The sequence below is a fragment of the Poecile atricapillus genome, chromosome 14 (assembly GCF_030490865.1).
Source record: "Poecile atricapillus isolate bPoeAtr1 chromosome 14, bPoeAtr1.hap1, whole genome shotgun sequence".
Lineage (NCBI taxonomy): Eukaryota > Metazoa > Chordata > Aves > Passeriformes > Paridae > Poecile > Poecile atricapillus.
Genome location: NC_081262.1, coordinates 15,874,746 through 15,901,693, shown reverse-complemented (window position 1 = coordinate 15,901,693; position 26,948 = coordinate 15,874,746). Strand labels below are relative to the sequence as shown.

The 26,948-nt window shown below is 52.0% G+C and overlaps 3 protein-coding genes across 15 annotated transcripts in view; 1 reads left to right on the top strand and 2 right to left on the bottom strand.

The window, feature by feature from the left end:
* Window positions 1-13,704, bottom strand: part of TSC2 (TSC complex subunit 2) — a 34,241-nt gene extending 20,537 nt beyond the window's left edge. For 6 of the 8 annotated variants that reach the window (XM_058849761.1, XM_058849765.1, XM_058849763.1 and 3 more), the window contains exons 1-20: window positions 12,963-13,050; window positions 10,715-10,872; window positions 10,094-10,180; window positions 9,403-9,513; window positions 8,655-8,799; window positions 8,376-8,493; window positions 7,871-7,919; window positions 7,374-7,499; window positions 6,982-7,055; window positions 6,507-6,633; window positions 5,739-5,882; window positions 5,383-5,520; window positions 5,087-5,190; window positions 4,189-4,270; window positions 3,215-3,370; window positions 2,965-3,081; window positions 2,338-2,460; window positions 1,957-2,063; window positions 1,078-1,231; window positions 139-261 (exon numbers count right to left, since the gene is read on the bottom strand). In XM_058849761.1, coding sequence (XP_058705744.1) covers window positions 139-261; window positions 1,078-1,231; window positions 1,957-2,063; window positions 2,338-2,460; window positions 2,965-3,081; window positions 3,215-3,370; window positions 4,189-4,270; window positions 5,087-5,190; window positions 5,383-5,520; window positions 5,739-5,882; window positions 6,507-6,633; window positions 6,982-7,055; window positions 7,374-7,499; window positions 7,871-7,919; window positions 8,376-8,493; window positions 8,655-8,799; window positions 9,403-9,513; window positions 10,094-10,180; window positions 10,715-10,852 — 2,223 coding nt within the window. In that variant the 5' untranslated portion in view covers window positions 10,853-10,872; window positions 12,963-13,050. Of the gene's footprint in view, window positions 1-138; window positions 262-1,077; window positions 1,232-1,956; window positions 2,064-2,337; window positions 2,461-2,964; window positions 3,082-3,214; window positions 3,371-4,188; window positions 4,271-5,086; window positions 5,191-5,382; window positions 5,521-5,738; window positions 5,883-6,506; window positions 6,634-6,981; window positions 7,056-7,373; window positions 7,500-7,870; window positions 7,920-8,375; window positions 8,494-8,654; window positions 8,800-9,402; window positions 9,514-10,093; window positions 10,181-10,714; window positions 10,873-12,962; window positions 13,051-13,579 lie in introns of those variants that run through there. The other 2 variants (XM_058849762.1, XM_058849764.1) reach the window with 2 other exon arrangements.
* On the top strand, window positions 13,091-18,725 carry NTHL1 (nth like DNA glycosylase 1). 5 transcript variants are annotated; one of them, XM_058849796.1, is made up of 7 exons: window positions 13,091-13,140; window positions 13,347-13,375; window positions 13,789-14,027; window positions 15,786-15,956; window positions 16,295-16,454; window positions 17,555-17,660; window positions 18,269-18,725. In XM_058849796.1, exons 1-7 carry the CDS (start codon window positions 13,106-13,108, stop codon window positions 18,390-18,392), a joined length of 864 nt encoding a protein of 287 aa, XP_058705779.1. In that variant the 5' UTR covers window positions 13,091-13,105; the 3' UTR covers window positions 18,393-18,725. The 5 variants fall into 5 exon arrangements, 4 of the variants coding, with proteins under 4 accessions (XP_058705779.1, XP_058705780.1, XP_058705777.1 ...); XM_058849797.1 differs by lacking the exon at window positions 13,091-13,140 and adding an exon at window positions 13,150-13,199; XR_009278768.1 differs by lacking the exon at window positions 13,091-13,140 and having other exon boundaries at window positions 13,209-13,375; window positions 17,514-17,660; window positions 18,269-18,405.
* Window positions 18,726-19,603: 878 nt separating this feature from the next.
* Window positions 19,604-26,948, bottom strand: part of NHERF2 (NHERF family PDZ scaffold protein 2) — a 32,360-nt gene continuing 25,015 nt past the window's right edge. For both annotated transcript variants that reach the window (XM_058849791.1, XM_058849792.1), the window contains exons 4-7: window positions 26,186-26,339; window positions 24,262-24,305; window positions 23,758-23,820; window positions 19,604-21,844 (exon numbers count right to left, since the gene is read on the bottom strand). In XM_058849791.1, the coding sequence (XP_058705774.1) occupies window positions 21,686-21,844; window positions 23,758-23,820; window positions 24,262-24,305; window positions 26,186-26,339 (420 nt within the window). In that variant the 3' untranslated portion in view covers window positions 19,604-21,685. The remainder of the gene's footprint in view (window positions 21,845-23,757; window positions 23,821-24,261; window positions 24,306-26,185; window positions 26,340-26,948) is intronic.

Sequence of the window (26,948 nt, the reverse complement as noted above, 5' to 3'; positions counted from 1 at the left end):
GAGGGCGAGTGAGGATTGACAACCAGCCTGCTAATCTTTAAAATATTCATCTGAAGCAAAAGAAAACCACTCAAAAATCCCCTTCTAGCAATTCCCAAGCAAACCAGGGAGCTGGGGACTGTGCCTCAGTGGCATTACCATGTAGCTCAGTGCAGAGGCCAGCTGGTCTATGTTGCAAGGAGAAGTTAAAAATAGCACTTTATAGCGGAGGGATTCGGGTAATTTGTTGAGAACCAACTTCAGCACCTTCCAGTCTGTCTCCTGCAAAGACAGAAAATGTTAAGGTTGAAATTTTTTGCCTGATTTCACTTGAGTTTGGAAGGAAGATCAATCAAATTGCAGACAATGTGTCATTTCCGAGGCAGATGTAGGTCTCGTCGTGGTTGATACAGAAAAAGAAAGTGGCATTTAGCTGTCACAAGTTTCTCCCTGTCTGTCACCCAGCTCTAGGTGCAATACTGGCACCACAAACTGGAAGAGAAATTATATTGAGATCTGACAGCCAGAATTCAATTCTGCTAAGCACCAGCACCAATTAACTCCCAGAGCAAGCCAAGCCCTCAGCACAGAACTGTGTCCAATGCCACACTCAGGAACAATTCCTACTTACAATTTATGGCTGATGAAACATCCACAAACTCCCAAAACACCTCACAAACCTGCAGTGGGAGAGGTTCTCATTCCAAATGCCCTTTCAGAAGCAGGATGGCTTCTTGGATCTTGTTTAACAGCTCAGCTTTTGCCCTTGCAGTGCAATGAAAGCTGTGCTTATTTTCGGAAGAGCTGGACTGCTGCTCCCACTGGTGGCTTTAAAGCTGCACAATCACACCCAGATTTTGGGCAGGAGGAGCAGAAATTGCTTTCCAGGCTTTATTTAAGTACTCTGGGCTAGAATTTGACAGGCAGCTGGTGTCAGGAGGGGACAGAAAGATGCCAGGAGGGGACAGAAAGATGCCAGGAGGGGACAGAAAGATGCCAGGACAGGGGACAGAAAGATGCCAGGAGGGGACACAAGGATGACAGGAGGGGACACAAGGACGCCAGGAGGGGACACAAGGACACCAGGACAGGACATACCTGCTTCAAGCACTGCAGGAGGACCCCAAAGACCATGGAGTAGGGCAGGTGTCCCACCCGGACAGTGGCACCTTGGGAAGGCACACTGGGGCTGCCTGAGGGTGGGGACAGGGTGCCAGGGGGCTTCTTCTCAGAAGCTCTTTTCTCTGCCTCTCTGCAACACAGAAAGGGAGAAAAATACGTGTTATTTTTACATTATTATTGTGACCTACAGCACTAGCATTTTGGGGAGCCAGGTTAAAGGCTGAACAACAGAATCTGCATTTTCAGTTTTAAAAAGGACAGGATTGCCCCACAGACACTCAGCAATGAGACAATTTGGTCAAGTGAAGGATTTTTGTATTTAATTTAGAAAGGCATATTTTGCAGCATGTTGCACAACTTCAGACAAGCTATAAAATTAAAACTAGCCAGATTTGTACAACTCATCGATTTAAAATTCAGTGTGGAACTGGTTTGAGGCAAAAAATTGCACATTTTTGGGGGAAGTTTTATGAGCAGGAACTTAAATTTCATGTCTGAGATTGGAAGCTCTACAGGTAAATGATTTGTAAGAGCAGCTCACCAATGAGTTACAGGGTCAGACAATCCTAGGCTGTAACTACAGACTGGTCTAGGAAGTGGAAGACTTAGAAAAACTGCACATTGCAACCGATGGAACACTAAGTTCAGCAAGAACACAATTTAGTTTGGAAAACAGCTTTTTAAAAATAAAAAATAAATTAAGAAATGTCCAAGTCCCGGCTGGGCGGGGCTTGGAACAACCTGGGACAGTGGAAAGTGTCCCTGCCATGGCAGGGGTGGCACTGGTTGAGCTCTGGGATCCCTTTCCAACCCAAACCACTCTGATTATTTTGCTTAACACAATGAGAAACCTACACAAAATCACACAGGCAGTAGGGGCTGAACCTCACTGCCCCATCCTTGTTGGAGAGGCCGAGGCGGTGCAGGGAGTCAGCTCGGAGCATCAGCAGGAAATCAAACACCTGCAACAGGGAACACACTGGAGTCACTCCAACTTTGAGCCACTGGAATACTCTCCCACCCCCACACGATATTTTTCCAGGTGCAGAAGGATTTTTAAGAGATGCCATGGCTTGTTCTGCAGGAGGCATCACTGCCGGTGTCACGATTTACACACCCGTATGAGCCAAGAAACATTTCATTCCACTTCTTGCAAGCTCTAGAGCACCCAGTCCCCAGCTGAAACCCCAGAGGGCTGTGGAGCTGTGGCCCTGGGAGCACAGGGGCTGCTCCTACCTGCAGCCTGATGCTGCTGGCCACAGGGAGGCTGTAGGAGTAGATGTAGTGGCGCTGGACGTGCTGGATCAGCATCTCGTACACCCGCGTGGCGTGGCTGGAGGGCAAACTGTACAGCTTGGTCTGCAGGCACACAAACACAGCCCAGCATCTGTCACAAACCTGGGGCTGCACTGCCAGTTCCAGCAGAAATGCAGCAAAAACTTCACCCTCAACGTGACACAAGCAGGTGGCTCTGGAAGGAACCTCTGCAGAGACTCCAGAGGAGCTCTGGCTGCTCCAGAGAACAGCCTGCTCTCCACCACAGCCCAGGACATGCTGCTCAAACAGATCTATTAAATCTATTCAAGGTTATGAACTCCTCCTTTCTGCCAGTTTATGGCCACATCCTCACTCCACACAGGAAAACGTGCTCATCTGGGTTGTACAATGGGAGTTAAGAAAATACAACTTAGGAAACAGTCCCACAGTGCTCAAAATCAAAGGATTGACCAAAACAGGAGTTAAAATATTAAATAGGTACACAAAATTCAGAATAATTAATAGTGGGAGAAGAGTTATCTAGAAAGCCAAGTCCAGCAGAAGAGTATTAAGAACAACCTGTGTTTAATGCTCTGCAGCATTTACCTGAAGAATTATCAGGAGCCCAAGGACTGCTGTCTTGACATCCTCCAGAGAAGCTGAGTATGACAGCAAGTCCCTCTCTTCCAGCTCCGAAGGAGATGACAGGGAATGTGCAGCCACCTTTGAAAGAGAAAAGCAACACATGTTTTAAACCTGCAGCACATCCTTTCTCTATTTCCATGCTGGAAGGCAAGGGAAGCCTCAGGAAATCATCCCTGCTGGAAAAGCTGCCAGCCCTGGAGGTTTTGTTCACCTTCTCTATGATATCCAGCAGGCTGTTGAAGTGATGAGTGTTGCAGCCTTCAGCCAGGTCCACCAGCAGCTGAGTGGCCAATTTTCGGACCTGATGGTCTTTATCCTCTGGGATGTGAGCCAGCTGGGAGATCACCACCAGGTTTATCAGCTCTTCCTGCAAGAGGACACATCTTCCTAAGCTGTCAGGTGCTCAGCATGTTTGAGAAAGAATTGCAAACAAAATAACTCAGCTATTCTGGTAGCAGCCTTGTTCCTCCACTGTTTCATCCCTTCATCTCCTCTTACATCCAGCAGGTATTTCTGCCTGCCATCCCACCAGATATTTGTGGGTTTTATTGAACTTTTCAGTGCTTTGGTTTTTGTCTGTTCTATAGATTTGACAGCCCAGGCTCAAACAGACAAGGGATTTCTAGGCCTTGGTTTTTTGAGAGAAACACCAACAGCTCCATGTTTTCACAAATCTTGAAGGAATCCAAGGAGCATCTCTTTCCCCCTTCCTGCCCTCAGACACTTTGGGCACATCCTGAGGAGCTCAAGATATCTCTGGAGCTCTTCCCCAACTCCTCTCTCATAGAGTTTCCATCTTGGGCAGCAATTGAACTGCAAGCACCAAGAACAGTCACTGCTCGATATGTCCAGTCCCCATCCTTTCCCAAAGCTTTTAAATCTGCACCTCTCACATCCACTGACAATTCTTCCAAAACAAAATGGTCATGGAATTAATGGCCTTAAAACAGGGAAGCCAAGGCACAACCAGGTCTGTCCTCAAACCCCTGCAGCTCCCACTGCAAGCTGCACATTCCTGTATCCAGCTAAGGACAAATAATGGCAAATCCCCCTACAAGCATCCCATCTGTGTGAGTGAGATTTAGAGCCCAGGGCTGGACCTTCCCCATGGTCTGCAGCCCCCAGGAAAATGTGCACCACCAAAAGCTTTGAGAGCTCAGCTGGGACCCCCAGACAAACACCCACCTCATAGAACTGTCTGTTGATGCTCAGCACGAAGGACAGCACATCCAGAACTTTAATCCTAACAGCACTACGGCTCTCGTTCCTAAAACAGACAAGCAAATCCAAAATGGATAAAATAAAGAGGTGTTGATATTTAGGGAAGGGGGGAAAGAAAAATAAAACTACAGGAAAATAAGAAACTTCTTCAGAGTTGGAACAGTAACTGTGAGAGATCAGCTGAGCTCTCAGTTAATGTCTCCACATCTGAAATTAGATTCAAGAACAATTGGAAATTCAAATCCCAATTCAGCTTTTGCTCCTTCTGCAGACCTGTAATTGCAGCTTTCCCATTTCCAATCCAAACTAGGAAGCACATGTCAGAAGAACAAGTGCTCTGGTGAGTGAATTTAAAACCAAACACATGGCACTGAGGAAGAGCTGCTCCTTGGCAGCGTTTCACACAGGAGACAGAAGTTTGTTGTTGCTCTGTGTTGATGTTTCAGAGCACAGAATCCCTTAGGGAGCACCAATTCAAAGCCAGATAACTGGAATACTGAATACCCACATGCAGTCCTAATGCTTAACAGGAAAATCTTGTTTGGTGTCAGAACTACAAAGTGCTGTGGAGTGGAACACAACTGCCTAAGTTAATTGGAATAGCATTGAATGGAAAGAAAGAGAAGAAGGAAAAAAGCAGCATAAAGAACTCAGTGGAAAGCTTTTCTTCTGTTAAATAAGTCTTTTCATGTGCTGTGCCCTGGGACTACCACACTTCTCAGCAGCCATTTACTAACCCAGAACTTCAGAATGTCAGAACTTCAGAAAACCTTTCAGAAAATTACCTGACATGACAAGGTGGCAAAAAACACTTGAAAGTGCTTCTTAGATGTAAGAAGTTCCCAAAGTTATGATTTCCTACCTGAAGAATCTCTCCATTAAGAGCTGCAGGTTGTGGATCCAGCCATCTTTGGCAGGGTGGATGGACTGAGCTCTGTACGTTATCAGGTTTAACACAGAAGATTCCTTTTATAGGAAGATCAAGAAATGTTTTCAGTGAATAAGCAAACATAACAAATCCATTCCCCCAACCCCCAGCACTGGAATGAAGCTCAGGGAAGTTCTTGCTGGGATTTTCTCACCATTTCCTATTTTAGGACTCTCAAATTTCAGCTGTAACAGAACAGACCCAAAAGGTGGGCAGTAATAAAGCCTTACTGGTCTCTGATCAGCACATCTTTCCACCAGCTCAAAAAATCTCTCTTCAGAGCCATGAAAATCATTCTGGTCACAGAGTTCTTCTACTGTGGTCAAAAGATCATGTACAATGGACTTCAGCTCTTGGCTCTCCAGAACCTGAAAAGAGACAAAACCATTCCTGAAAGAGTTCCACCATGCCAAAAAGTGTTAATTTTACAAAACAAACAGAAAACTCCGAGAACCACAGCAGTGAGAACTGGGCTAAGCCTTTCTCAGCCTCAGTTTCCCCACAGTGCACAAACAGATCCATTTGCAAAACAATTTATGGCAAAGCCTTGGGACTGAAAGCACATGCAGGCAGGCCCAGCACCCACCTGCAGCTGCTGCAGCAGCCTCTCCATGATGTCCAGGAGGATATCCCAGGTCACAGCCTGCAGCTCCTTCCCATATTTCTTGATCAGGCGTGTGATGGACAGAACGATCTCGTAGGACACGACTGCGTTGGGACAGGTCATGGCCTGGAACCCAAAAACACTTCAGTCAGTGAGCAGGTGGGAGCAGAGCCCAGAAATCCTCTGCATTCAAATGCCTTGTTAATTAGGAAATCAGCCTGGAGGCCTGAGATAAACCCACTGGAGTCTCTGCACACAAAGGACACAGCACAGAACCACTTTCTCAAGAGCAGTTCTGCTCTCCTGCGAGCAGCTGTAGCTCAGATGGCAGACACAGCCCCATCCTACAGGCAGACAAGGGGATTAAAGCCAGTAATTCCTGCTTCAGGCACTCAGATGAGGAAATTTTGAGAGCTCTTGAGGCTGTCCCTGAAGACATCCTCCCTCACTTTTTGTACCACCCACTGGGAGGAATGGAAGTTGTTGCTTTGTATTTTATTTTTTAAGCTTAAGTACCCACAATGTAGGTATTTGCTAGAAAGGATTCAGACTTTGCTTTTCTGGCCAAAGATATCAGAGGAGGAGGCCTCACCTACAGACAAATCCTCTTGTTTTACTTTTTTTACCATTTCTCTCTGCTTTACCCCACAGCCAACTTCTCCCTCTTGTCCTTCAGGCCTACAAAAATCTCAAGTTTTTGGTCTAAATTTGTCCAAGTGATGAAAAATCTTCCCCAGCACCCCAGCCTACCTTGAGGAATGAAGGCAGCACTGAAGTTGGGGAGTTCCTGAGGGAACTGAGGCGATGAGCCCCCCACAAAGCCATCCCAACAAAGAACACAGCTCCTCTCAGCAGGGCTGCATCTGCCATGTAGGATCTAAGCACAGGGGGAAGGGAAGATTCAGACCATGCCACAATTATTTCAGCATCCAAAGTCAATAGGAATATGCACTGTCCCAACAGGAATTCCCAGCTGTTACACATCAGGGCCTTGCACAGCAATGGACAAACATGAAAAGCAGCAAAATCACTCACCACAACTTTAAACAGAGGGAAATTAAATTCAGAAAATGCCCCAAATGAGCACTTCAGCAGCGTAACTAGAAAGGGAATTTATTTCTGAGCACCAGAACCTTCAGCTTGTTCTGCTGAGGTTGGTGACTCCCCCTCTATCTCACTGGGACCTTACTGAATTCCCTGGATTTCTTGGATCCTCCTCCTTTACCTGTCCTCCATGATCCTGCACATGTTGTAGATGGCACTGTGTCCCAGGTGAGTTCCCAACAGGTTGCGCATGAGCTGCAAATTCAGAGAGAACACCTCAATCCCTCATTCTTACAACACTCAGTAGCCTAAACGTGGATTTAACTCCATGATTCTGGAGTAGAAGTGTCCTGCCTTTCCCAAGGCAGGCCAGAAGCCTGTCACACCAGCTGAATCCAGGGGGAACCCCATGGACATGACATGATTTGCACTAATGAGATGCTGATCCCTCCATACTTCAGCGATTTTTTAATTTACTCTTAAAACCGAGCTGGAGCTGGTGGCAGGTGTGCACCAGGTATGTCTGACACCTCATCCAGGAGTGAATTCATCAAAGCAAGCAGGGGTTCTGACCTTCCAGCAGGGCTCACAGAGCTCCTTCACGTTGATGGTGCGGCACAGGGTGATGATGAACACAGGCAGGTTCTCCGAGGGCAGGCAGTTGTAACAAACAACTGCATCCAGCACTTGCAAGGAAATCTTGGGGAAAGGGAAAGACAAAATGGTTGTAGACTTCCCTGTGACTCAACCAGCTCAAAGTCTCACCTGGCACACCCAGGAAATTTTTTGGAAGTCAAGAGGGATGAAGATATTTTTGGTTATTTTTTTTCTCTTTCAAAAAGCACTGGCCATTCACTTATCAAACTGATTAATGCTCTGTTTGCTTTGGAATAAATGACTTTGCTTTGGAATGTATGACATATATTGGTTTACAAACAACATATTGCATCAGCTCTCTGGAAAGATGAGAATAAACCCAGAGTCTGATGATCTGATTTTGTTTGTAAAAGTTACATTTTCAAAGAACTTCAAAGAGTTCTGCAGTACTAAAAGAAACTGAGATCACTGACCTCTATGTCCATAGATGATGATGTCTGAATGCACAAGAGGCAGATCTTGCTGTTAAGAAAGAACATTTAATGAGAATTGTTTGCTCCACATGATTTTAGGCAAATTACAAAGAGCCAGAACAGTCAGGTTAATTGCCATGTTATTTAACTCCTCACTGCCCTTCCTGTGGCAATGCTGGTGACACCCTGAGGGACACTGAGCTCTGCAATCTCTTTCATAAAGTTAAAGGGAGATTTAAATGCAGCTCAGGTAACAGCACAGACCCCTGTGAGACCAAGCAATGCAAACAGGCCCACCCCATGGAATGGGAAAAGCACCTCTACTTAAACTAAAACAGATCTGAGCACCACAAGAACTGAAAATCAAATATTTGTCAGAAATCACCTGGGACGAAACAGATCCAGATGGGGATGAAAAATACCCCAGTTGTCTGTACACTGATCTGCAACTTTCTCTGTAATTTACCAGGAGTAAACAGGCAGGAGTTAAAAAAAAACAACTTACTGGACCATGTCAGCTACGTAGTCTTCCAGATAGCAGCTATTGAATTTCACCAGGTTCACCAAAACCAGGAGGAACTCAGAAGTCAACCCAACATCCATCCACTGTAGCACAAAATCAGCTAAAAAAGGAAAAAAAAAAAAACTGTTACAATACACCTTCCACCCAGGGATGATACCACCACCTTTTTCTGTAATCACTGCATGTCTCTGCCTTGATTTGTTCCCACCACAGTGAAGATAATACAATACTGAGTAGGGACTGAGTAGGGACAATACTCACCCAGCTCCTCCTCTAAGTAGGTGATGTATCTTCCATTCTCTGTCAGAGCCTTGAACACTTCAAGCCTTTCATGCAAATCTTCATTGGAGGGATAATCCTTAATAACCTTAAAAAAATGGGCTCTGAGGATCCCTAATCTCTCACCCTTGAAATAAAGAAAGGGAAGGGGTTAAGGCCTGGACATTATCAAGATCTCCCTCGGTAATCTCCATGCTTGAAATTATCTTTTTGTTGAATCAATGTCTATGTTCTTCCTAAGCATCCAGCCCTGCTTTCTCAGAACACTGAAAACGACAGCTTTGGGCTGATTCAGCCCTGTATTTGTGCAACACGTTGGGAAATCTGAAGAATTTGTCATGTGCTGAATTTGGCCTGGCCAGAAGTGTCTCACACAGAACCCCTTGCATACCTGAAACATCAAAACCAGCTGCAAACTGGGACTAGAAGGTCTGGGCAAAGACCACGTAAAATCTGCTGAATTATGCTGAACTTAACCCAAAGTATTTCCTCTTTCTCAAGAGCATTACCCCAAACCAGAACAGCTTTCTATGAGTTGTATGAAAAGTTTTGCTACAAGGTCAAACCAAGACTTAAAATTAAAATGCTTCTTCTTCTCATTTGTGAGACACAACCGAAATTACAAATATGAACGTTTGTAGAGAAGAGCTCCCTGGAGCTTTTCCCACTTCCCCCCCTGCACAAAGGCCAGTTCAGGTGAGTGTTCTCTGTCCCCTGGGGCTGTTGTCACCTGTCCCTGGACGATGGACTTGAGCAGGTGAAGCACGGCGTGCCTGGCCTCGGCGGGACGCTCCGGCTGCAGCATGTCAGCCACCACCTTCCACACGGCCTCCACGGCGTGCTGCCAGCAGAAACAAAAACACAAAACAAAGGCATGAGGCAGGAAAGCTCAGCTCCTCCTGGCATCTGAAGGCCACAGTGAATTCTGGCAATTCATGCTGAAGATCCAGGGGTTTCACATCTGGAGCTCTCTGTTCTGAGGGACACTCACCCACCTGATGGAGCACAGCAGACACCAAATCCTGCCCTACACCCCAGGAACTGCAACTCCTCATTCCACACTCACTTCAAGTGGGAATATTTGTGCAGAAGCCTTCACCCAGCTACAAGATGAGCTCAAAACCAATTGGGGGCTGCTTATTAGCAATCCAGGAAAACCCTCTAAACATCATCTCCTATGAACTATCCTGAATATCCCCAGCATTCTCCTTCCAGGAAGGCCCAGGAAGCCCAAGAGCTCCATCCCCTCTGCTCCAGAGCTGGAAAGGTGGGCAGATTAATTTCCTTTGACAGCACAAAGCAGCCTCTGGGATCACCCATTTTAAGAAGCTTTCTAAACAATAGGAGTCTCTTGTGATAGTTTGAGAGCTGCTGCTTAAATTTCCATCCTTCCAATACTCACTGAACACTTTGGAACTCACCTCTTCAATTTTTTTGGTTTTTGCCACTTCACAAATTTGACTGATGGCTCGTATCCTGTTACTCAATCCACACTCTATGCTCAGTTCCTGGAAAGAAATGGAGAAATAAGCTAACAGTTTATCTTACCAGAAACATTTATCCATTTCTCCAAGGGAAGAAGGAATTCTGGTCTCCTTCTCTCTTTTTTTTTGTATTTTCCTCCTTGTGTGCCAACTATTCTGCTTACAGACTTGTGGTACCAATTACTGGAATCAATTATTTTATTTTTCATTTCCACAGAGCTGCAAGGCTTTCATAAAACAGAAACAGCTCCCAGCTTGTGGGGACTGCCACTGCAGAAACTTCATCGAGCTCAGACTGTAAAAACAGAGGGCACAGGGAAATACCCTGTAACCCAACCTAACAGGTATCTCTGGAGTATTCAAAGAGTGAATAATTCAAATGCTGGAGCTGCAAAGTAGCTGAGTTCTCAGTTCACTGGAGAATGAGTTGAGAGATCAGGAGAGGGAATGATGGAGAGGAACCGAACGCCAAAACACCCAGGAAAGGAGCAAGCCCTCCTGATCCCCTCAGCTGAGGTACCCCAGGCACTACCCCAGCCCTTCACTCAGTTCTCACACCTTGAGTATTTCTGCAGTGATGATAAACTCTGTCTGCTTGCCCTCCGACGACTTGGAACTTCCCCGGGATGTTCCCAGCCCCAGGAGGTTCCTGAACTTCTCCTTCAGGCCGGAATCTTTGCTCTGAGGCTTTGCCATTGCTGCCAAGCGCTGAGGCCCTGCAAACACAGAACAGGGTTCTGGCAAGGGAGGGCCAAGGGGAATATTTCAGCAGGAAAACCCCAATAACAGCATCACACAGGGGCTTTTCCAAAGTGTGTCTTGAGCCTTTTCAGACACGGAGAGGCCCAACACTGAGGAAACACAAGGAGCTCGTGCTGCTCCTGCCTTCAGCACCCTCATCCTGCAGCTCTCCATGGAACAGGGCGCCTTTGGGATACCCTTTCCTGGGAGCTCAGAATGCCCAGCCCAGCACACACACTGATTTTTGCAGTCTATCCACATGCACACACTTTTTGGAGGGTGTGAGCTGGACACTTGCTCCCAAAGCAAAGGCCAAGCAAACCAGGCTGTGCTGTCGATGTGGAAGTGAGGAAGGACTCACAAATCTGAGTGCTGGAACATCCAAGTGCTGCCATGGCAAGAGAAAGATGGGGCAAGGACAAGGATGGCCATTACAACAACCCCCAAAAACTGCCTCCCCTTTCCCTGGGCACATGACCCTGCACGACCCCAGACCCCAATATTCCCATGGACATCCATCCCATGGCCTTCCCACACCCCGGGCACAGGAGTCCCTGGTGATACAGAGCCTGTCCCTGCATCGCAGGGGACACCACAGACCCTGCCCAGTGTCACCAGGGGACACGGCCCCCTGCCCACCATCCTCGGGGACACACACAGCCCCCAGCCCTCTGTCCCCAGGGGAGTGCTCACCTGGGGACCCCCACAGCCCTAACCCATCCTGGGCGATGGCACATTGTCCCCCTGCCACCACCAAACAAGCCAGGACATGTCACATCCAGGACAGGGCACATCCAGGACATGGCACAACCAGGACAGGGCACATCCAGGACATGGCACATCCAGGACATGGCACATCCAGGACATGGCACATCCAGGACATGGCACATCCAGGACATGGCACATCCAGGACACGGCACATCCAGGACATGGCACATCCAGGACAGGGCACATCCAGGACACGGCACATCCAGGACACGGCACAACCAGGACAGGGCACATCCAGGACAGGGCACATCCAGGACATGGCACATCCAGGACATGGCACATCCAGGACATGCCACATCCAGGACACGGCACATCCAGGACATGCCACATCCAGGACATGCCACATCCAGGACAGGGCACATCCAGGACACGGCACATCCAGGACAGGGCACATCCAGGACAGGGCACATCCAGGACATGTCACATCCAGGACAGGGCACATCCAGGACATGCCATATCCAGGACATGGCACATCCAGGACACGGCACATCCAGGACATGCCATATCCAGGACATGGCACATCCAGAACATGGCACATCCAGGACAGGGCACATCCAGGACAGGGCACATCCAGGACAGGGCACATCCAGGACACGCCACATCCAGGACATGGCACATCCAGGACAGGGCACATCCAGGACAGGGCACAACCAGGACAGGGCACATCCAGGACACGCCACATCCAGGACACGCCACATCCAGGACATGGCACATCCAGGACATGGCACATCCAGGACATGGCACAACCAGGACATGGCACATCCAGGACAGGGCACATCCAGGACATGGCACATCCAGGACAGGGCACATCCAGGACAGGGCACATCCAGGACAGGGCACATCCAGGACACGGCACATCCAGGACAGGGCACATCCAGGACAGGGCACATCCAGGACATGTCACATCCAGGACATGTCACATCCCACTGCCCAACCAGGACATGCCACAACCGCTTAGGGACACACAGCGGGGGTCACACCACAAAACCCCCCGAACACAGCGGGGTCACTGCACAGACCCCCGAACATAACGGGGGTCACACGGAACATAATGGGGATCACACCACAGCACCTCCCGAGCACAACGGGGGTCACACCGAGCACAACGGGGGTCACACCGAGCACAGCGGGGGTCACACCGAACACAGTGGGGGTCACACCGAACACAACGGGGGTCACAGCACATCCCCCAAACACAGCAAGGGTCACACCCCGGACCCCCCGAACGCAGCGGGGTCACAGCGCGCCCCCAAAGCGCGTCCCCCTCCCACGGTGCCGAGTCCCCCCCATCACTCACCCCGAGCCCGGCCCGGCCCGGCCCGGCCCGGACCCGCCGCCCCCGGCCCGCTCCGCTCGGGGCCCGGTGCCGGCCCCGCCCCGCGGGAGCCCCGCCCGTTCCGGGCCCGCTGCTCTCTGGTCCCGGTAGTTCACGGAGCCGCCATGAGCGCGGCCCGGGCCGGGCCCGCTGCTCTCTGGTCCCGGTAGTTCACGGAGCCGCCATGAGCGTGGCCCGGGCCGAGCCCGCTGCTCTCTGGTCCCGGTAGTTCACGGAGCCCGTTCCGGGCCCGCTGCTCTCTGGTCCCGGTAGTTCACGGAGCCCGTTCCGGGCCCGCTGCTCTCTGGTCCCGGTAGTTCGCGGGGCCGCCATGAGTGCGGCCCGGGCCGGGCCCGCAGCGCTGAGGCGGCTCCGCTCGGCCGGGGGCACCGCGGGTACGGACGGGGGTCAGCAATAGGAGACACGGATCGCGGTTTGCTGGGGGAACGGGGAGAGGGGAGATTGCTGATGGCGGGCAGTACGGGGAGGGAGCATCGGGGCTGTGGCGCACATGGAGCGGCTGGGGCTGCACCGGCGGCCCGGCCTGCTGTGACACGGGCTGGGTGTCCTGGGCTGGGATGCACCTTCAGCAGCCTCACCTGTGCTGTGTCCCCATCTGTCACCTTTCTGCCGTTTGTCTCCCAGCTCCCTCAGCCCGTGCTAGCTGTGCCTGGAGCTGTGGGACGGGCGCTGTTCGCTTTGGGACTGAGGGCAGGGAGCTCGCCCTGCTCGGGCTCCCCTGGCTGCTCGGTGCTGTCACTGGAGGCAGCTTTCCTCAAGCCTGGAATGTCCCTGCCATCCCCTGCAGGGATCCAGGGCACGGCGGGCACCCCGAGGCCGAGCAGGAGCAGGAGGAGGAGGAGGAAGAGCCTCGCCATCGCCTATGAAGCGGGACAGGGCGATGGGGCCGAGCCCCGGGCAGAGCGCTGGGAGCCGCCGGGCTGGCGGGAGCAGCTGGAGCGCATCCGGGAGATGAGGAGCAGCAGGGATGCTCCCGTGGATGAGATGGGAGTGCACAAGTGCTACGACATCAGCGCACCTCCGCAGGTACCAGCATTCCCACGGGACCAGCATTCCCACTGGGATCAGCATTCCCAAAGGAACAGCATTCCCACTGGGACCAGCATTCCCACTGGGATCAGCATTCCCATGGGGAACAGCATTCCCAAAGGAACAGCATTCCCACTGGGATCAGCATTCCCACTGGGATCAGCATTCCCACAGGGAATAGCAATCCCACAGGGAACAGCATTCCCAGAGGGAACAGCAATCCCACAGCTACCAGTATTCCCAGAGGGAACAGCATTCCCAGAGGGAACAGCATTCCCAGAGGGAACAGCAATCCCACAGCTACCAGTATTCCCAGAGGGAACAGCATTCCCACAGGGAACAGCATCCTGCTGCCAGCTCCGGCAGGCACAGGAAAACACAGCCTCCCTCATGCTTGTGGATCTGTCCCACTTGGGATGTTTCCCAGATAGAAACTGGATTGGGACTCTGGGACCAATTCCAGAGGATGTGATGGATGTGAGGGGCAGTGCTGCCACGTTCTTCTTTTCCTTAAAAGACTCTGTAGGAGTCCAAGGAAAGTACCCAGCAAGGTGGCTGTGGCACACAGAGGAATGTGGGGAGCACCCATGGGCAGACTTGGAGGAGCAGTGGGAGCCACTGGAGTGGGAATGTGGGAATTGTTAGGGTTGGAGGTGACTATGGAGACCAGCTAATCCAACCCCAAGGAACTGGAGCAGCAGGAGTCTCTGGAGTGGGAATGTGGGGATCATCCAGAGGCCGGCTCAGAGGAGCAGCGGGAACTGCTGGGCTCTGAGGGAGGGGTCTGGAGGACACAGCTGGACAGCCTCGGCACATGGAACGCTGCCCTTGCTGCTGGCATCCTGCCCTGGGCTGGGATCCCTGGGGAGAAGATGAGCTCTGAGCCCAGACCCAGAGAGCTCACACACTCTCAGCCACGTGGGCTGGCAGCTGTGGGGCCAGGGGACCACGGTGCACCACACAGAAATAGCTTCTCCTCCCTGGGGAAGCGGGCTTGTTGCTTCCAAGAAAAAGTGGATGTTGTAACCCTCAGCTCCTCACACCATTTCTTTGTACCCTGAGATTATCCTGCTTCCACGCACTCAGGGACTTTCCCTGGTGCACCTGTGGTTTTGTAAACTTTGCAGGAGAGCTGGAGGCAGGATTGTGTCCCGGGTCATTTTGGGTTAGTTGCATCATCCTCCTCACTCTGGTGGGATGGAATCACATCTGGGGAGAAAGAATTGGGAAATAGGGGGTGATGGCCTAGATAAACCCTGTGTGGCAGCAGCAGAGGAATTCCTGGGATTTGTCCTTCTTCTCCCAGTCTCTATCATCCCAGTTCTTTGGATTTGGTTCCCTGAGGAGCTCATTGGAGCCAGACACCCAGTTCCTACTGAAGCCTACTGCGAAAGGGTTGGGATTTTCAAAAGCTGCTTAGAGCAGAAGTTGCATGAAAAATCATTGGGCATTTATACTTGTGCATCCTGTGGGTCCTGAGAATTCCACCTTCGGGAAAAGCTTTGTCCAGCCCTTTGTGGTTCAGCACTGGCATCTTTGGAGTGAGATCCCAGCAAACAGAGCTGCTCCCTGCCCTCTCACAGCTGAGCTTGAAGGTGTTTCTTACCTCCCTTTATTGTATGAAAGGTTATGGATTATTCCTGTTGCACCTCCCAGTCTCTTGGAGGTGGGTAGGGCTGAAGGGTGGGAGCTCACCGTGCACTGAGGGTGGTGCTGGACCCTCCCAGGGTGTCTCAGTGTCCCTTTTGTCCCCAGGTCATGCGCTACCAGGTGCTGCTGGCCCTGATGCTGTCCAGCCAGACCAAGGACCAGGTGACGAGCGCTGCCATGCTGCGCCTGCGCCAGCGCGGCCTCACCGTGGACAGCGTGCTGCAGATGGATGATGAGAGCCTGGGACAGATCATTTATCCCGTGGGATTCTGGAGGGTGAGTGCAGGATCGCCACAGGGACACAGAGGAACCCCCTGTGCCCTTCTTGTGGGGAGCTCTCCCCTGGCATCAGGCTAAAAGCTGGATTTGACACCAATTTTGGTACTTTGCATTGCCAGCAAGATGAGATTCTTGGCTGCAGGATCTGGAGCCTGCAGGGAGCTTGGAGCTCCCAGCTCTCAGCATTTTGACTGCAAGTAGAAGTCAAGGCTCTGTCTCCTCCATGGCTCCCATGTGTAACACACACTCAGGAATGGCTGCTTTTCTGGGCTGTGTCTGTTTTCCCTGTGCTGGAGGGCAGCTTGGATTGTGTGCCTTTCCCCTTGGTTTTCCAGAACAAGGTGAAGTACATCAAGCAGACCACAGCCATCCTGAAGCAGAAGTACGGGGGTGACATCCCCAGCACTGTGGAGGAGCTGGTGCAGCTGCCAGGAGTTGGGCCCAAAATGGCCCATTTGGCCATGCACATTGCCTGGGACAGCGTGGCTGGGATAGGTAACTTGGACTCTGCTTTTCCCATCCCTCTCCTAAATCCCAATCCATTCCCCAAGCAGAGGGGAAGCACTGCAGCCCCAGCCCCCAGGAGCCTGGTAACATCCCTTCAGACATCTGCAGAGTATTTGGGTGGGGGAACGATGTGACCCTCAGCCTCTCACTCAGTGAGCTGTAGGATTTAAGCAGCTGATGTTCCTCCCCAGATTTGACAGCAGAAATTCCCAAGGGAAGTCACTGCCCTGGGGAGCTGGTGCCAGATGGGGCTGGAGCATCACCTGCAGATCCCTGGGGATAGATTAGCATTCCAAAAGGATGTGCTGCTTGATGGAAGAGCCCTGGGAAAGGCAGGATGAGGCGGGAGCTGGGTCCTGCAGCCCCTCTGGTGACCATCAGCTGGACAGGCCGTGGCCCCTGCACTGCATCCAGCAGCCCTTGGGCTCTGTTGTTCTCCTGCTGTGGGGGAGGGAAGTCCAGAGGCAGCCAAACCAGCCAAGTGTTTTCCAAATAATTGTGTGCTCCGTTTTGATTTGGGAGGCAAGGCTTAGTCTTCCTGTTTACAGCAATTTCCTGGGTTTTGCCCAATTAGCCCCAGAGACAGGTTTATCACTGCTGATCTAACAATAATACACTTTGCATTCAGAGCTTTTGAGCTCAAAGCACATTATAAACACTGCTTTAAGCCTCCCAAGCCCTCTCTGCTGGTGGGTATTATGAAATGTGTTTTCCACGTGGGCAGAGGAAGGGGCAGAGATCACAATTTGCGTAACTTCAGCTGAAACTCCGGGAGGATGAGAACGTGGAGAGGGCCGGGGGGCCAGGCTGCCCTGTGCCTGCTCCATGGGGCAGGGGAGCCTTGGGAGAGAGGCTGGCTGGGGCTGTGTGAGCCTGGGGAGAGACACCCACCCCAAATTCTTTTGGCTCCGGGCCTGGGAAGAAAATGTTTGTTCTTGGAGTGAGCAGCCCCTGCCCTGCGCTCCCCCCGGCTGCTGCCCCAGGGGAAGCCTTGCCCTGGGCCTGGTGGCTGTCACAGGCAGCTCTGGCTCTGCTCTCTCTGTTCAGGTGTGCCTGCCCCACCTAAACTCTGGGCTCTCCCTCCCCAGCTGTGGACACCCACGTGCACAGGATCTCAAACAGGCTCAAGTGGGTGAAGAAGGAGACCAAGTACCCCGAGGAGACTCGGGTGGCACTGGAGGAGTGGCTGCCCAGGTGAGCCTCTGCTGGCTGCAGGAGCCATGTCTGCACAAAGTCCTGCTTGGGGCAGTTCCAGGGACTGCATTTTGGGTCCCTCCTCTTTCCAGGGTTGCAGTAGCTCAAGGTGTTTCCCCTCTGCCAGAGCTGCAGCAGCAGCACCTCACCTGCGTGCTGGTTCTGTTGCTGTCAGATGGCTCAGTCTCCACCAGCAGAGCTCTTCACCCCTGATTTTTGCCTTACCAAGTTGACCACGACTCAAGCCAGGTGCTTTTCCACACAGGCATTGCTGAGCCCGCTGGCCACAGCAGCATCAGCCCAGGGCTGGATCCTGCCCCCGCTGGTGATTGATTTTCAGTATTGAACAGCAGCTGACACGTACACAGGGACAGCTCCACACCTGGCACGTGCCCCAGCACAGGCACTGCTCCCCACCCAGCTCAGCAGGAGCAGGAAAGGCTGGGAGGGCTGTTCCTAGCAGGGAGCAGGAAGGGCTGGGACTCACCTCCAGGGGAAGCCAGGAGGAACAGGCAGAAGGGGAAAGGGATCCCATTAACACCACAGGCTGTTCCTTACCCCTTCCAAGCAGCTGCGTGGCAGCACTGCTGTTTCTCCTCTCGCTGCAGGGACCTCTGGAAGGAGATCAACTGGCTCCTGGTGGGCTTTGGGCAGCAGACCTGCCTGCCTGTGAACCCTCGCTGCAGCCAGTGCCTCAACCAAGACATCTGCCCAGCTGCCAAGAGACGCTGAGGGATCATCCAGCCTTTGGAGAGCCACCAAGCTGCTTGGGCTGAGTCCTGCTAAAGCTGGGCCTGGCACAGGGCTGGCAGTGTGACTGCAGGGGACAGCAGCCTGCTGCAGCAGCCCCAGGGAGCAGCCACTGGCAATGGCTCAGCTCTCCAGAGGAAAAAAGGGGCTTTGAGAGGCAGCAATCCTGCTGGGACAGAGCTGAAGGCTCCAGCCTGGTGAATGGCTGAGCATGTGCCAGCTGTGCCACACTGAGTCACTGGAGAGAAAAGCTTTGTCCTCAGGGACTTGCTGCTGCTTGTAAATACTCGTTTAATAAAGGTGGTGAGGGGTTTTTTTGCACCCACGAGCTTTGCTGGCCTTTGTGTGACACTGGCTGAGGGGAGAACGTGGGTGACCTCAGCAAGGCTGAACCGTGGCAACCTGCCCAGCCCTGCCACACAACCAGCTCTGCTGCCAGCAGGGCAAGAGCTGTGCCAGGGGGCATCCAGGGTGGACAGCAGGATTTCCATTTCTTCATGGAAAAGGTTGTTAAACACTGGAAGGGGCTGCCCAGGGAGGTGCTGGAGTTCCCAGCCCTGGAGGTGACACTCGGTGCTTTGGGCTGGGGATGGGACACAGGTTGAACTCGATGATCCTGGAGATCTTTTCCAACCTTGGTGATCCTGGGATTCTGAGGTGCAGCTGAAGCCTTCCCAAGGCAGGAGCAGAGGGAATCAGTGCCTGGATGAGTGACCTCTGGGCAGGAGCCGAGGCAGTGCCACTGCCTGTTCGTGCCACGAGGGTTCCAGCAGCCACCCCCAGGAGCTGACAGAGGGACAGCACCACCCCTGGTTTTGTTCTTCAAAGAAAGGGCAGTGCTGACTTCATTGTGGAGCTTCAAAGGAGTAATTCCAGCTCCTCTTTAAAGAGGCGAGGGAGGAAGCGAAGTTTACAATGTGCTAAAGGGCTGCAGTTCCGCTCTGGGCTCCCTGAGCAGCTGAGGAAGGAGCAGATAAGTGCTGGGTACATGGCAAACCAAGTTTATTACTGACATTACCGTGTACATGGTGGGTTTGCAATGCTGCTGACAGCCTTAGACTTTATTGATTTCTTTCTTTTCCAAGTTAAATGTACAGGAACTGAATAATTACTACTGAGCTACAAGATGTCAGGAATGCAGTAATGCTTCAACCAGGAGCAGTTTCCACGGACTAAGAGATTAAAATTTTCAATCTTACCAACATGGATTTGCACACCTGATTTCTTTTGATCTACATTCAACACTACACAAGGTTGTTTTTTTTTCTTACTCCCCCCTTCAAATACAGCAGTCCTGGATGGGAATTGGGGTGTTGTCACCAGGTCTGTGCTCTCTGCTGTGTCCTGGGAATGCTCTGCCCTGCACAGCCCGGCGCTGCCGGGGTTTGGCAACACGGGCACACCATGGAAAAGAGCTCCTTCCAAACATTACCCAGAGAGAGAAGACAGTATTTTGGGGGCCAGAAAGAGAGCAGGAATTTGAAGTGGGAGGGGGAAGAGGTGTCTTGTTAATGGCAGAGCCCCAAGGGGAGGCAGCCTCTCCACATCCCCCATCACCCCAGCGCCTGTCTCGTCACCCACAGCCAAACACCTGCACCTGTTCCTCTCCAAAGTCATTATTTTCAACCTGTTCAGCCCATCGACAATCCTAGAAGATAACTTTCATAAAGAGAACTCATCTCCTTCACCCCTGAGGCTCTCCACACTCTCCTGCCAGCAGCATAAGGCCACGGGCTCCAGCTGCTCCCCAGGGAAGCCAAACACCCTGTGCTGAGCCCCAGCCCACTGCTGAGGAGGGCAGAGAATGGTATAAGGCACCTTTTAGCTCCAAAATGTGGAAATACCTTAGGAAATCCATGCAGAGCTGTTCCCACATCCGTAGCACACCAGGGTTTCATCCCAGCAGGGCACAGCCACAGCTCTGTGGTCACACCATCCACGGCCAGGGGACTGGGAAAAGTGGCTTTGTACTCCCAGTCCTTTCCCACAGCAGGGCTGGGATTGCTGCTGGGTGTGGGAGGGAGTGGGACAGCCCCAGCCCCTGCCCTGGTAACTCAGCTCTGCTACCTGGGAGCGCTGCAGCTCAGCTGAGTCACCTTCACTCACACAGCCAAAGGCAACAATAAAGAGCTTACACGGACTTAATCTGTAATGCTTTAAAGATACACTCAGTGCCCAGAGTGGGGCTTTGGAGGAGGCCACAGGAAGCCAAAGGTGCTGCCCACTCCATCACACCAGTGCCTGCTCCATCTCCAGCCCCACGGTTTTGGAGGATGTCCTTCCAGCGGTGACACTCCTGGCTGGGGCCACCAAATCCAGCCCAGGTGGGACCTGGACCAGCTCCACTCCCCAGCACCGAGCCTCAGTTGGAGCTGCTCCCTCCTGGAAGCAGATGTTGGGTGATCCTCACTGCCAGGTCTGTCCAAGGAGTTTTTGTAGCATCTCGTGGTTCTCATCTTTGTGCTCCGTGGGGCAGGACCAGCCCCTCTCCCTCCTCCCCTGCCACATCCACGGCTGCAGGCAGGGAGAGCTGCGCCCTTTGGGTTTGGGGTTTGCTTTTAAACCCCACCCTCTCCCCTCTGCACAGCTGTTTGGGGTGAAAAATGGGCTTTTACTGCCTGGGCAGGAGCTGCTGCTGGGGGGAGGTTCCAAAACTAACTGGAAACACATGGGACTTCAATAAAAAAAAACCAACAAAAAAACCAACAAAAAACCAACAAAACAAATGTTTTTGCTTCAATAGCAAAGCCAACAAACCATTTCCAGCCACAGTCCATCTTCCCATGGTGGGAGTAGCTAATGCTGGGCATGGGGAGCTGGGGAGGGACCCACCACGAGCCGTGAGATGTTTCCACAGGGGCACAGAGCATCCCACGGGGCTCAGCCTGGGACACCCACAAAGCCAAAACACCTCACATAAAAAGTAAAAAAGAAGTAACAGAAGCCTAAATGATGCAGGTAAGGAACAAGAGTTAAAATTCTTCCAGTCCTTTCTCATAGGAATGGGGGACGGTGGGCAGCTGGAGCAAGCGAGAAAAGGAGCTTTGGTCACATTTGTCTTATGAGAATCGCTGGTGAGTAACAATAACAATAATAATAACAACAATAATAATAAAAAATAAAAATAAAAAGGACTTTAAAATACGCCTCGTAAAAGCAACCAGTGAAGAGCAGAGCACAAAGCATCTCACGTGGACACCGAGGGACAGGGCGTAGGCACCTCAGAAAGGTCCAAGCTGGGGCGGAGGAGAGCGGACGGCGGCCACCAGCAGGGCTCAGAAATTGCTGAAAATCTCCCGTTTCTTGTTCCAGTCCATCTGTGGCGCTCGCTTCTTCACACGCTTGGCCCTCACCTTCTCCTTGGCCTCGGCGGCCGTGGGGCTCAGGCTCAGCCCGCTCTCCTCAAACGGGTCCTTCTTGTCCGTGTCCCCGTCCTGCGTGGGGAAGGGAGGGAGGGAGTGTCAGCCTTCCCACGCCCTCACACGGAATCCCTGAGGCTGGAAATGGATGTTAGCTCTGGAAAGCTAGCCTGAGAAATTCATGGGAGGATTTAAAAACAATCCTCAAAGACAGAAAACAGCCCTTGCAGGTGCTGTTTGTCTGTCCTTTGTTTTCTTGGCAAGAGAAAGTCAGAGGGTGTTGTACACCACTGACCAATGATGGTGATGTAGCAGTTCACTAACCAATAAGAGTTTCCTTTCTGTATTTTCCACGAACCAGTCTATAAAACAAGGCTGAAGCAATAAACTAAGGAATTCTCCTGTTCTGACTCCATGAGAGTCTGTGTCGTCTCTTTCCAGCCGTTCCTTAATAGAGCGACAGAAACCCTCTGGGATCATGGAGTCCCACCTCATCATCATCACTGAGTGCCACATCCAGGCATTCCTCCACCACCTCCCAGTGCTTAACAAGCCCACCAAGGATTTCCTCCATCCTGCACAACAAGCAAATGCTCAGGGATGGGTTTTTTAGGAGCAGAAAGTCAAAGCTCCTTCCCTGTGCTGTGCCCGTGGAGTTCATTTGTTTTGTGGGGGTGTTCCCCTGCCTGAAGAATGTGTGAGTGCTCAGCTGGGAGTGGAAAAGCAGGAACTGGGGAGGTGCTGCCCACTGCACTCGTGTCAGCCGTGGGTAAAGCCAGCACAGAGATCTTTGGTTTCAGGGAAACATTTCAGAGCTCTCCTGCTGCCCCAGCACACATGCCCAGCTCTGAAACAGAGCACAGACCCTGCTGATAACGGCGGGCAGAGCCTTCCATCAGCACTGAGATAACAGCAGGGCTGAACTAAACCAAACTGAGCCCAGGAAACCCCCCCAGAGACCCCTGAGCAGCCCAGGAGAGCTCCAGCACAGCCCACCTTCCCAACCTCTCCACCCCAGGGACTCTGACGGGTGCAGTGACCACGGGAGAGCCCCAGGACCAGCCCAGGGCAGAGCCATTGGATCAGGACATGCATTATTCAGCTCCTCAGGGGGGAACTGGCAGATTGCAGGCGCTTGGCCACAGCTGGTGCCCGAGCCTTGGGGCTGAGGGTGCTCAGAGAGGCCATGTGAGCACTTGGTGCTGTCACATTCCTGCTCCCAAATGTCCCAGGGCAGGGGACAGCATGGCAGAGACCCCACAGGGCACCTGCATGGGGACTTTGCTCTATTTACAGCAAAGCCTTGTGCTAAAGGTAAATTTTTGAGCACTTTGTGAATCCCCTACTTCTTAGTACAAATCCCCACTTCTTATTTTAAGAGGAGAAAAACCTGCTAAATCATTAATGCCTGAGAATACTGATCTATGCCCTGTGTTGACTTTTGGTTGCCACTTCACCTTGCCCAACAAGTTTTGAACTTTTCCAGTGTTGAGCCATACCACAGAAACCCCTTCAGCCCAGCCTGTCACCAAAAACAACCCCTCCCCTCCTTTAAACACTGTGATAAATTCACTGTGCTCCAAATTTAAAAAAAATAATAAATAAATTAAAATTGGCTTTTTTTTTTTTTTCCAATTTTAGCCTGCCCTGGTCCTGCTGGCAGCACTTGAGCCTCACAGCTCTGCTCCTCACAGATCTCCAGCCTTGCTGTAGCTCATCAGTGTAATTACACCTCAGATCCCAAACCCTGCAGCCATCCCTTCAGCTCCCACCTCCCAAATTATCCAAGCAGGAATCACTGCCCAAGGAGGTGCCAGTGAACACCCACAGTGCAAGGGATGAGAGGAAAAGCCTGGATTTTGGTTGCTGGGTGGGTACAAGTGAACCTTGTCTGGGAGCTAAAATAAAACTGATTGACAGAGAGCAGCACTGTGAGGCAGGATTGCACTCAGGGTGCAAAAGAGACAGGGAGCCCTCGGGATTTTTACCTCAGATTCCTTCCCAGGACTCTGCAGGTCGCTGTGAGATGAAGATGTGGATCCTCCATTCAGCTGGAGGAAAGGAAAACATCAGTTTGCTTTTTGCCAGAGTTAAAAACACAACAAATCCCTGGATCCAGCAATGCTGGGCTGCTCCAGGGATGGAATGGAGCTGAAGGGATGGATGGTCCTGCTGCAGGAGCTCCCCTGCATCCCCTGCTGCTCTCCCACACCCCAGGCAGGGCTCTGGCACCTCCTGCCACAGCTGGGACACTGCCACCTCCTCCTCTCTCCCAGGGATTAAATGGGGCTGAAATTGGCCTTGATCAACCTCTAAATTAAAGTTGTGGTGGGGAGTAATTAAAGCAGGAGGCAGCAGTAAAGCTGAGCTAATGAGCCTTGGGGACTTGAGCATCCTGGCACAGGGAAAGAGGTTTCCAGGGAAAGAGCCTGATCCCTCCTGCTCACTCCAACACATCCCCCAGGCTGTCCCCAGGGCAGGTGAGGACTCACCTGAGTCTGTGCAGATCCATTTGTCATGGGCTGGGGCACCACACCTGGACACACACAGAAAACACCCAGTGAGTCCCCTCAGCTCTCAGGAGAGCATCCCTCAGCAGCATCACCTGCCATCCCACACCTTCCTCCTCCCCTGCCCACCCCAACCAGCTCATCCTGGCTCTTGACTTTGTGCTGTGCTGTTTCCCTCTCCCTGTGCCCTTCTAGAACCACATCCTTGCCAAATCCCCTGATTTCACTCCATTTCACCCTTTTGATCAGAGGAAAACACCTGCCAGGAAAAGGACCAAGTAACCTCCTTCTGCAGGCACTATCTGCTGCACACTCCCATTTATTTTTTGATCATTAGTGTGTTTTCAGAAGTTCTTTAATAAAAAATCTTAAAAGTCAACTCAAAAATCTTCATCAAAATCATCATCACAGTGTTGTCACAACAGTGTCTGGCACACAACTGGCTCCCCAGGCCCTCTGGAATTTTTCTTTTTGCTCACTTCCAATGATTTACCCTAACAATAGCCCACACAATGGCAATTTTTATGCATTTAAGCTGCCAGTCACCACGATCAAGTCATTGCCCCAGGCATTACCATGTCTCACTGTTCCAGACTAACAGATGTGTTAATTGGGACAGGATTAATAACTGAATTATGTCAAGCAGGGACGCTTTCCCTAGGGACTGACTGGGGGCTGCATCATTGCAGACTGCAGGGATTTCTGGGGCAAAGCAGAAAAATAAACCTAAATCGTGATTTTGAGACTCTGCTGGTGCAGAAACCTCTGTGTGGCTTTGGAATCCTTAAATAAGGTTTTGCAGTGAATGTTGGACTCTTGTTTAGAGTAGGATAAGCTCTGAGCAAAGGGCACCACAAGAGTCAGCTCACACAGAAGGGATGTTCATGTCTCTGGTATTGTAGCTGGCTAAATTTTAAATTACTTAAATGAAAAACAAGCTTCAGATGGCAAGGAATAGAAAAGTGGGACTGGACTTCTGAAACAAATTTGCCACATCTATAAAAATTTAATCTAAAAGCCACTCAAGCTTGAGGTGCTCAGGATGAGCTGCAAGGCTTGGAAAGTGCCAGTTTGAGGTGCAAGAGCAGAATTTACCAAGGCAGGTGCCAGGCAGACCCAAGTCCTGCTCCCTGGTGAATGCAGCACCCAGCCACGCTGCCAGGAACAAGGGCTCCTTTATGGCAGTGCCAGCAGCCAGCCCCAGCTCCTCCTCGGAGCATCTGACACCCTGTGGCTCCCCAGCATTGTCTGACCCATTTCTGGGGACAAATCTGCCCATTGAGCATCCCGGGAATCAGATAAGGAGCAGCTGTGCTGGGAACAGAGCTGCCCATTGAGCTGGGGACAGGCCAGGCTGGGAGCTGTGTCCCCAGCCAGCGTGGGGCAGGTTGGGGAGTGGATGAGCAGCTTTCCCTGCCAGGTTTCGGTGGCCAGGGAAACATTTCCTGCAGCGGGCATGCCGTGATCAGGCAGCGTGGAGCCCTTCCCTCTGCACATGGAGTCTGCAGCTGCCCACAGAATCCTGCACTGGAGCAAGGAGCAATCAGGGAATCAGAGAATCGTGGTGTGATTCAGGTTGGAAGGGACCTTAAAGCTCATCCAGTCCCCCCACGGGCAGGGACACCTTCCACCAGAACAGGCTGCTCCTGTTCAACCTGGCCTTGAAGGCTCCCCCCAAATCCCACCACACCTCAGTCCCTCGGTGGCAGCGAGTTCCTGAGCTGATTATTCACCGTGTAAAAGCAACAAAGTGTTTTTTTGGCTGGGTGAGGGTGCATTCTCACTATTTATAAATAGCTGGGTGGTGCTCAGGAAACTACTGAGGGATGAGACAGGAGGGAAATGTGACTCTCCTGAGATCCCACCCCTAGCACAGGGTCTCCTCCCTGGGAAGGGAAGGTCTCACCTTTGGTGTGCTCCTCCGTGGGGGTCACCCCCAGCTTCTTGAAGTACTCGTCTGTCTCGGGGTCCACCACCAGGAGCCTGGCTTCGCTCTCCCTGGATTTGATGTGGGACACCACCTCCGAGTGCCGCAGGCCCTCCACGTTTATCCCGTTCACCTGCAGAACCCCGGCATCAGAACCCAAACCTGCGCCCAGAGAGGCTGCTCCTGGCTCCCAGAGCCCCCTCTCTCCCTAAGGACTGGGATTCGCCTTTTATCATTCCTGTTGGGATGATAGGAAGGCTGCAGGTGTTTTCCTTCCCCCTGTCCAGCCAGCCACAGCCTCCTGGAACCCCCCAGAGCATCCTCCGTGTTCCCTCACACCTCTGCCCACATCCCAAACACATCCCTGGGGAATCACAGACCCCAAAGCTCCCACCAAACCCCCTGCCTGTGTCAAACCCAGCCTTCCCCTCGGAATGTGTCCTGTGGTGACATCCTTCACCCCTCTGCCGTGGAAAAGGGTGGATTTTTGTGTCCCTGTGCCTGGTGCACGGATTCATCTCTCCCTGCCCTGCCTACAGGGAATGTGATCCTGGCTCCCGATTGTTCCCCGCAGAGAGGGGACAATGGTGACTCAGGACATTGTTCAGAGGCAATGAATCACCCTTTGTCCCACCGGGAAGGGCTCCCCTGCACCACCCAGAGCTCGTCCTCATCCAAAGGGACCCTGAGCTCCAAACTCCGGGATCCCCTTTGGGGGGAACCAGGCTCATCCTGCTCCTCA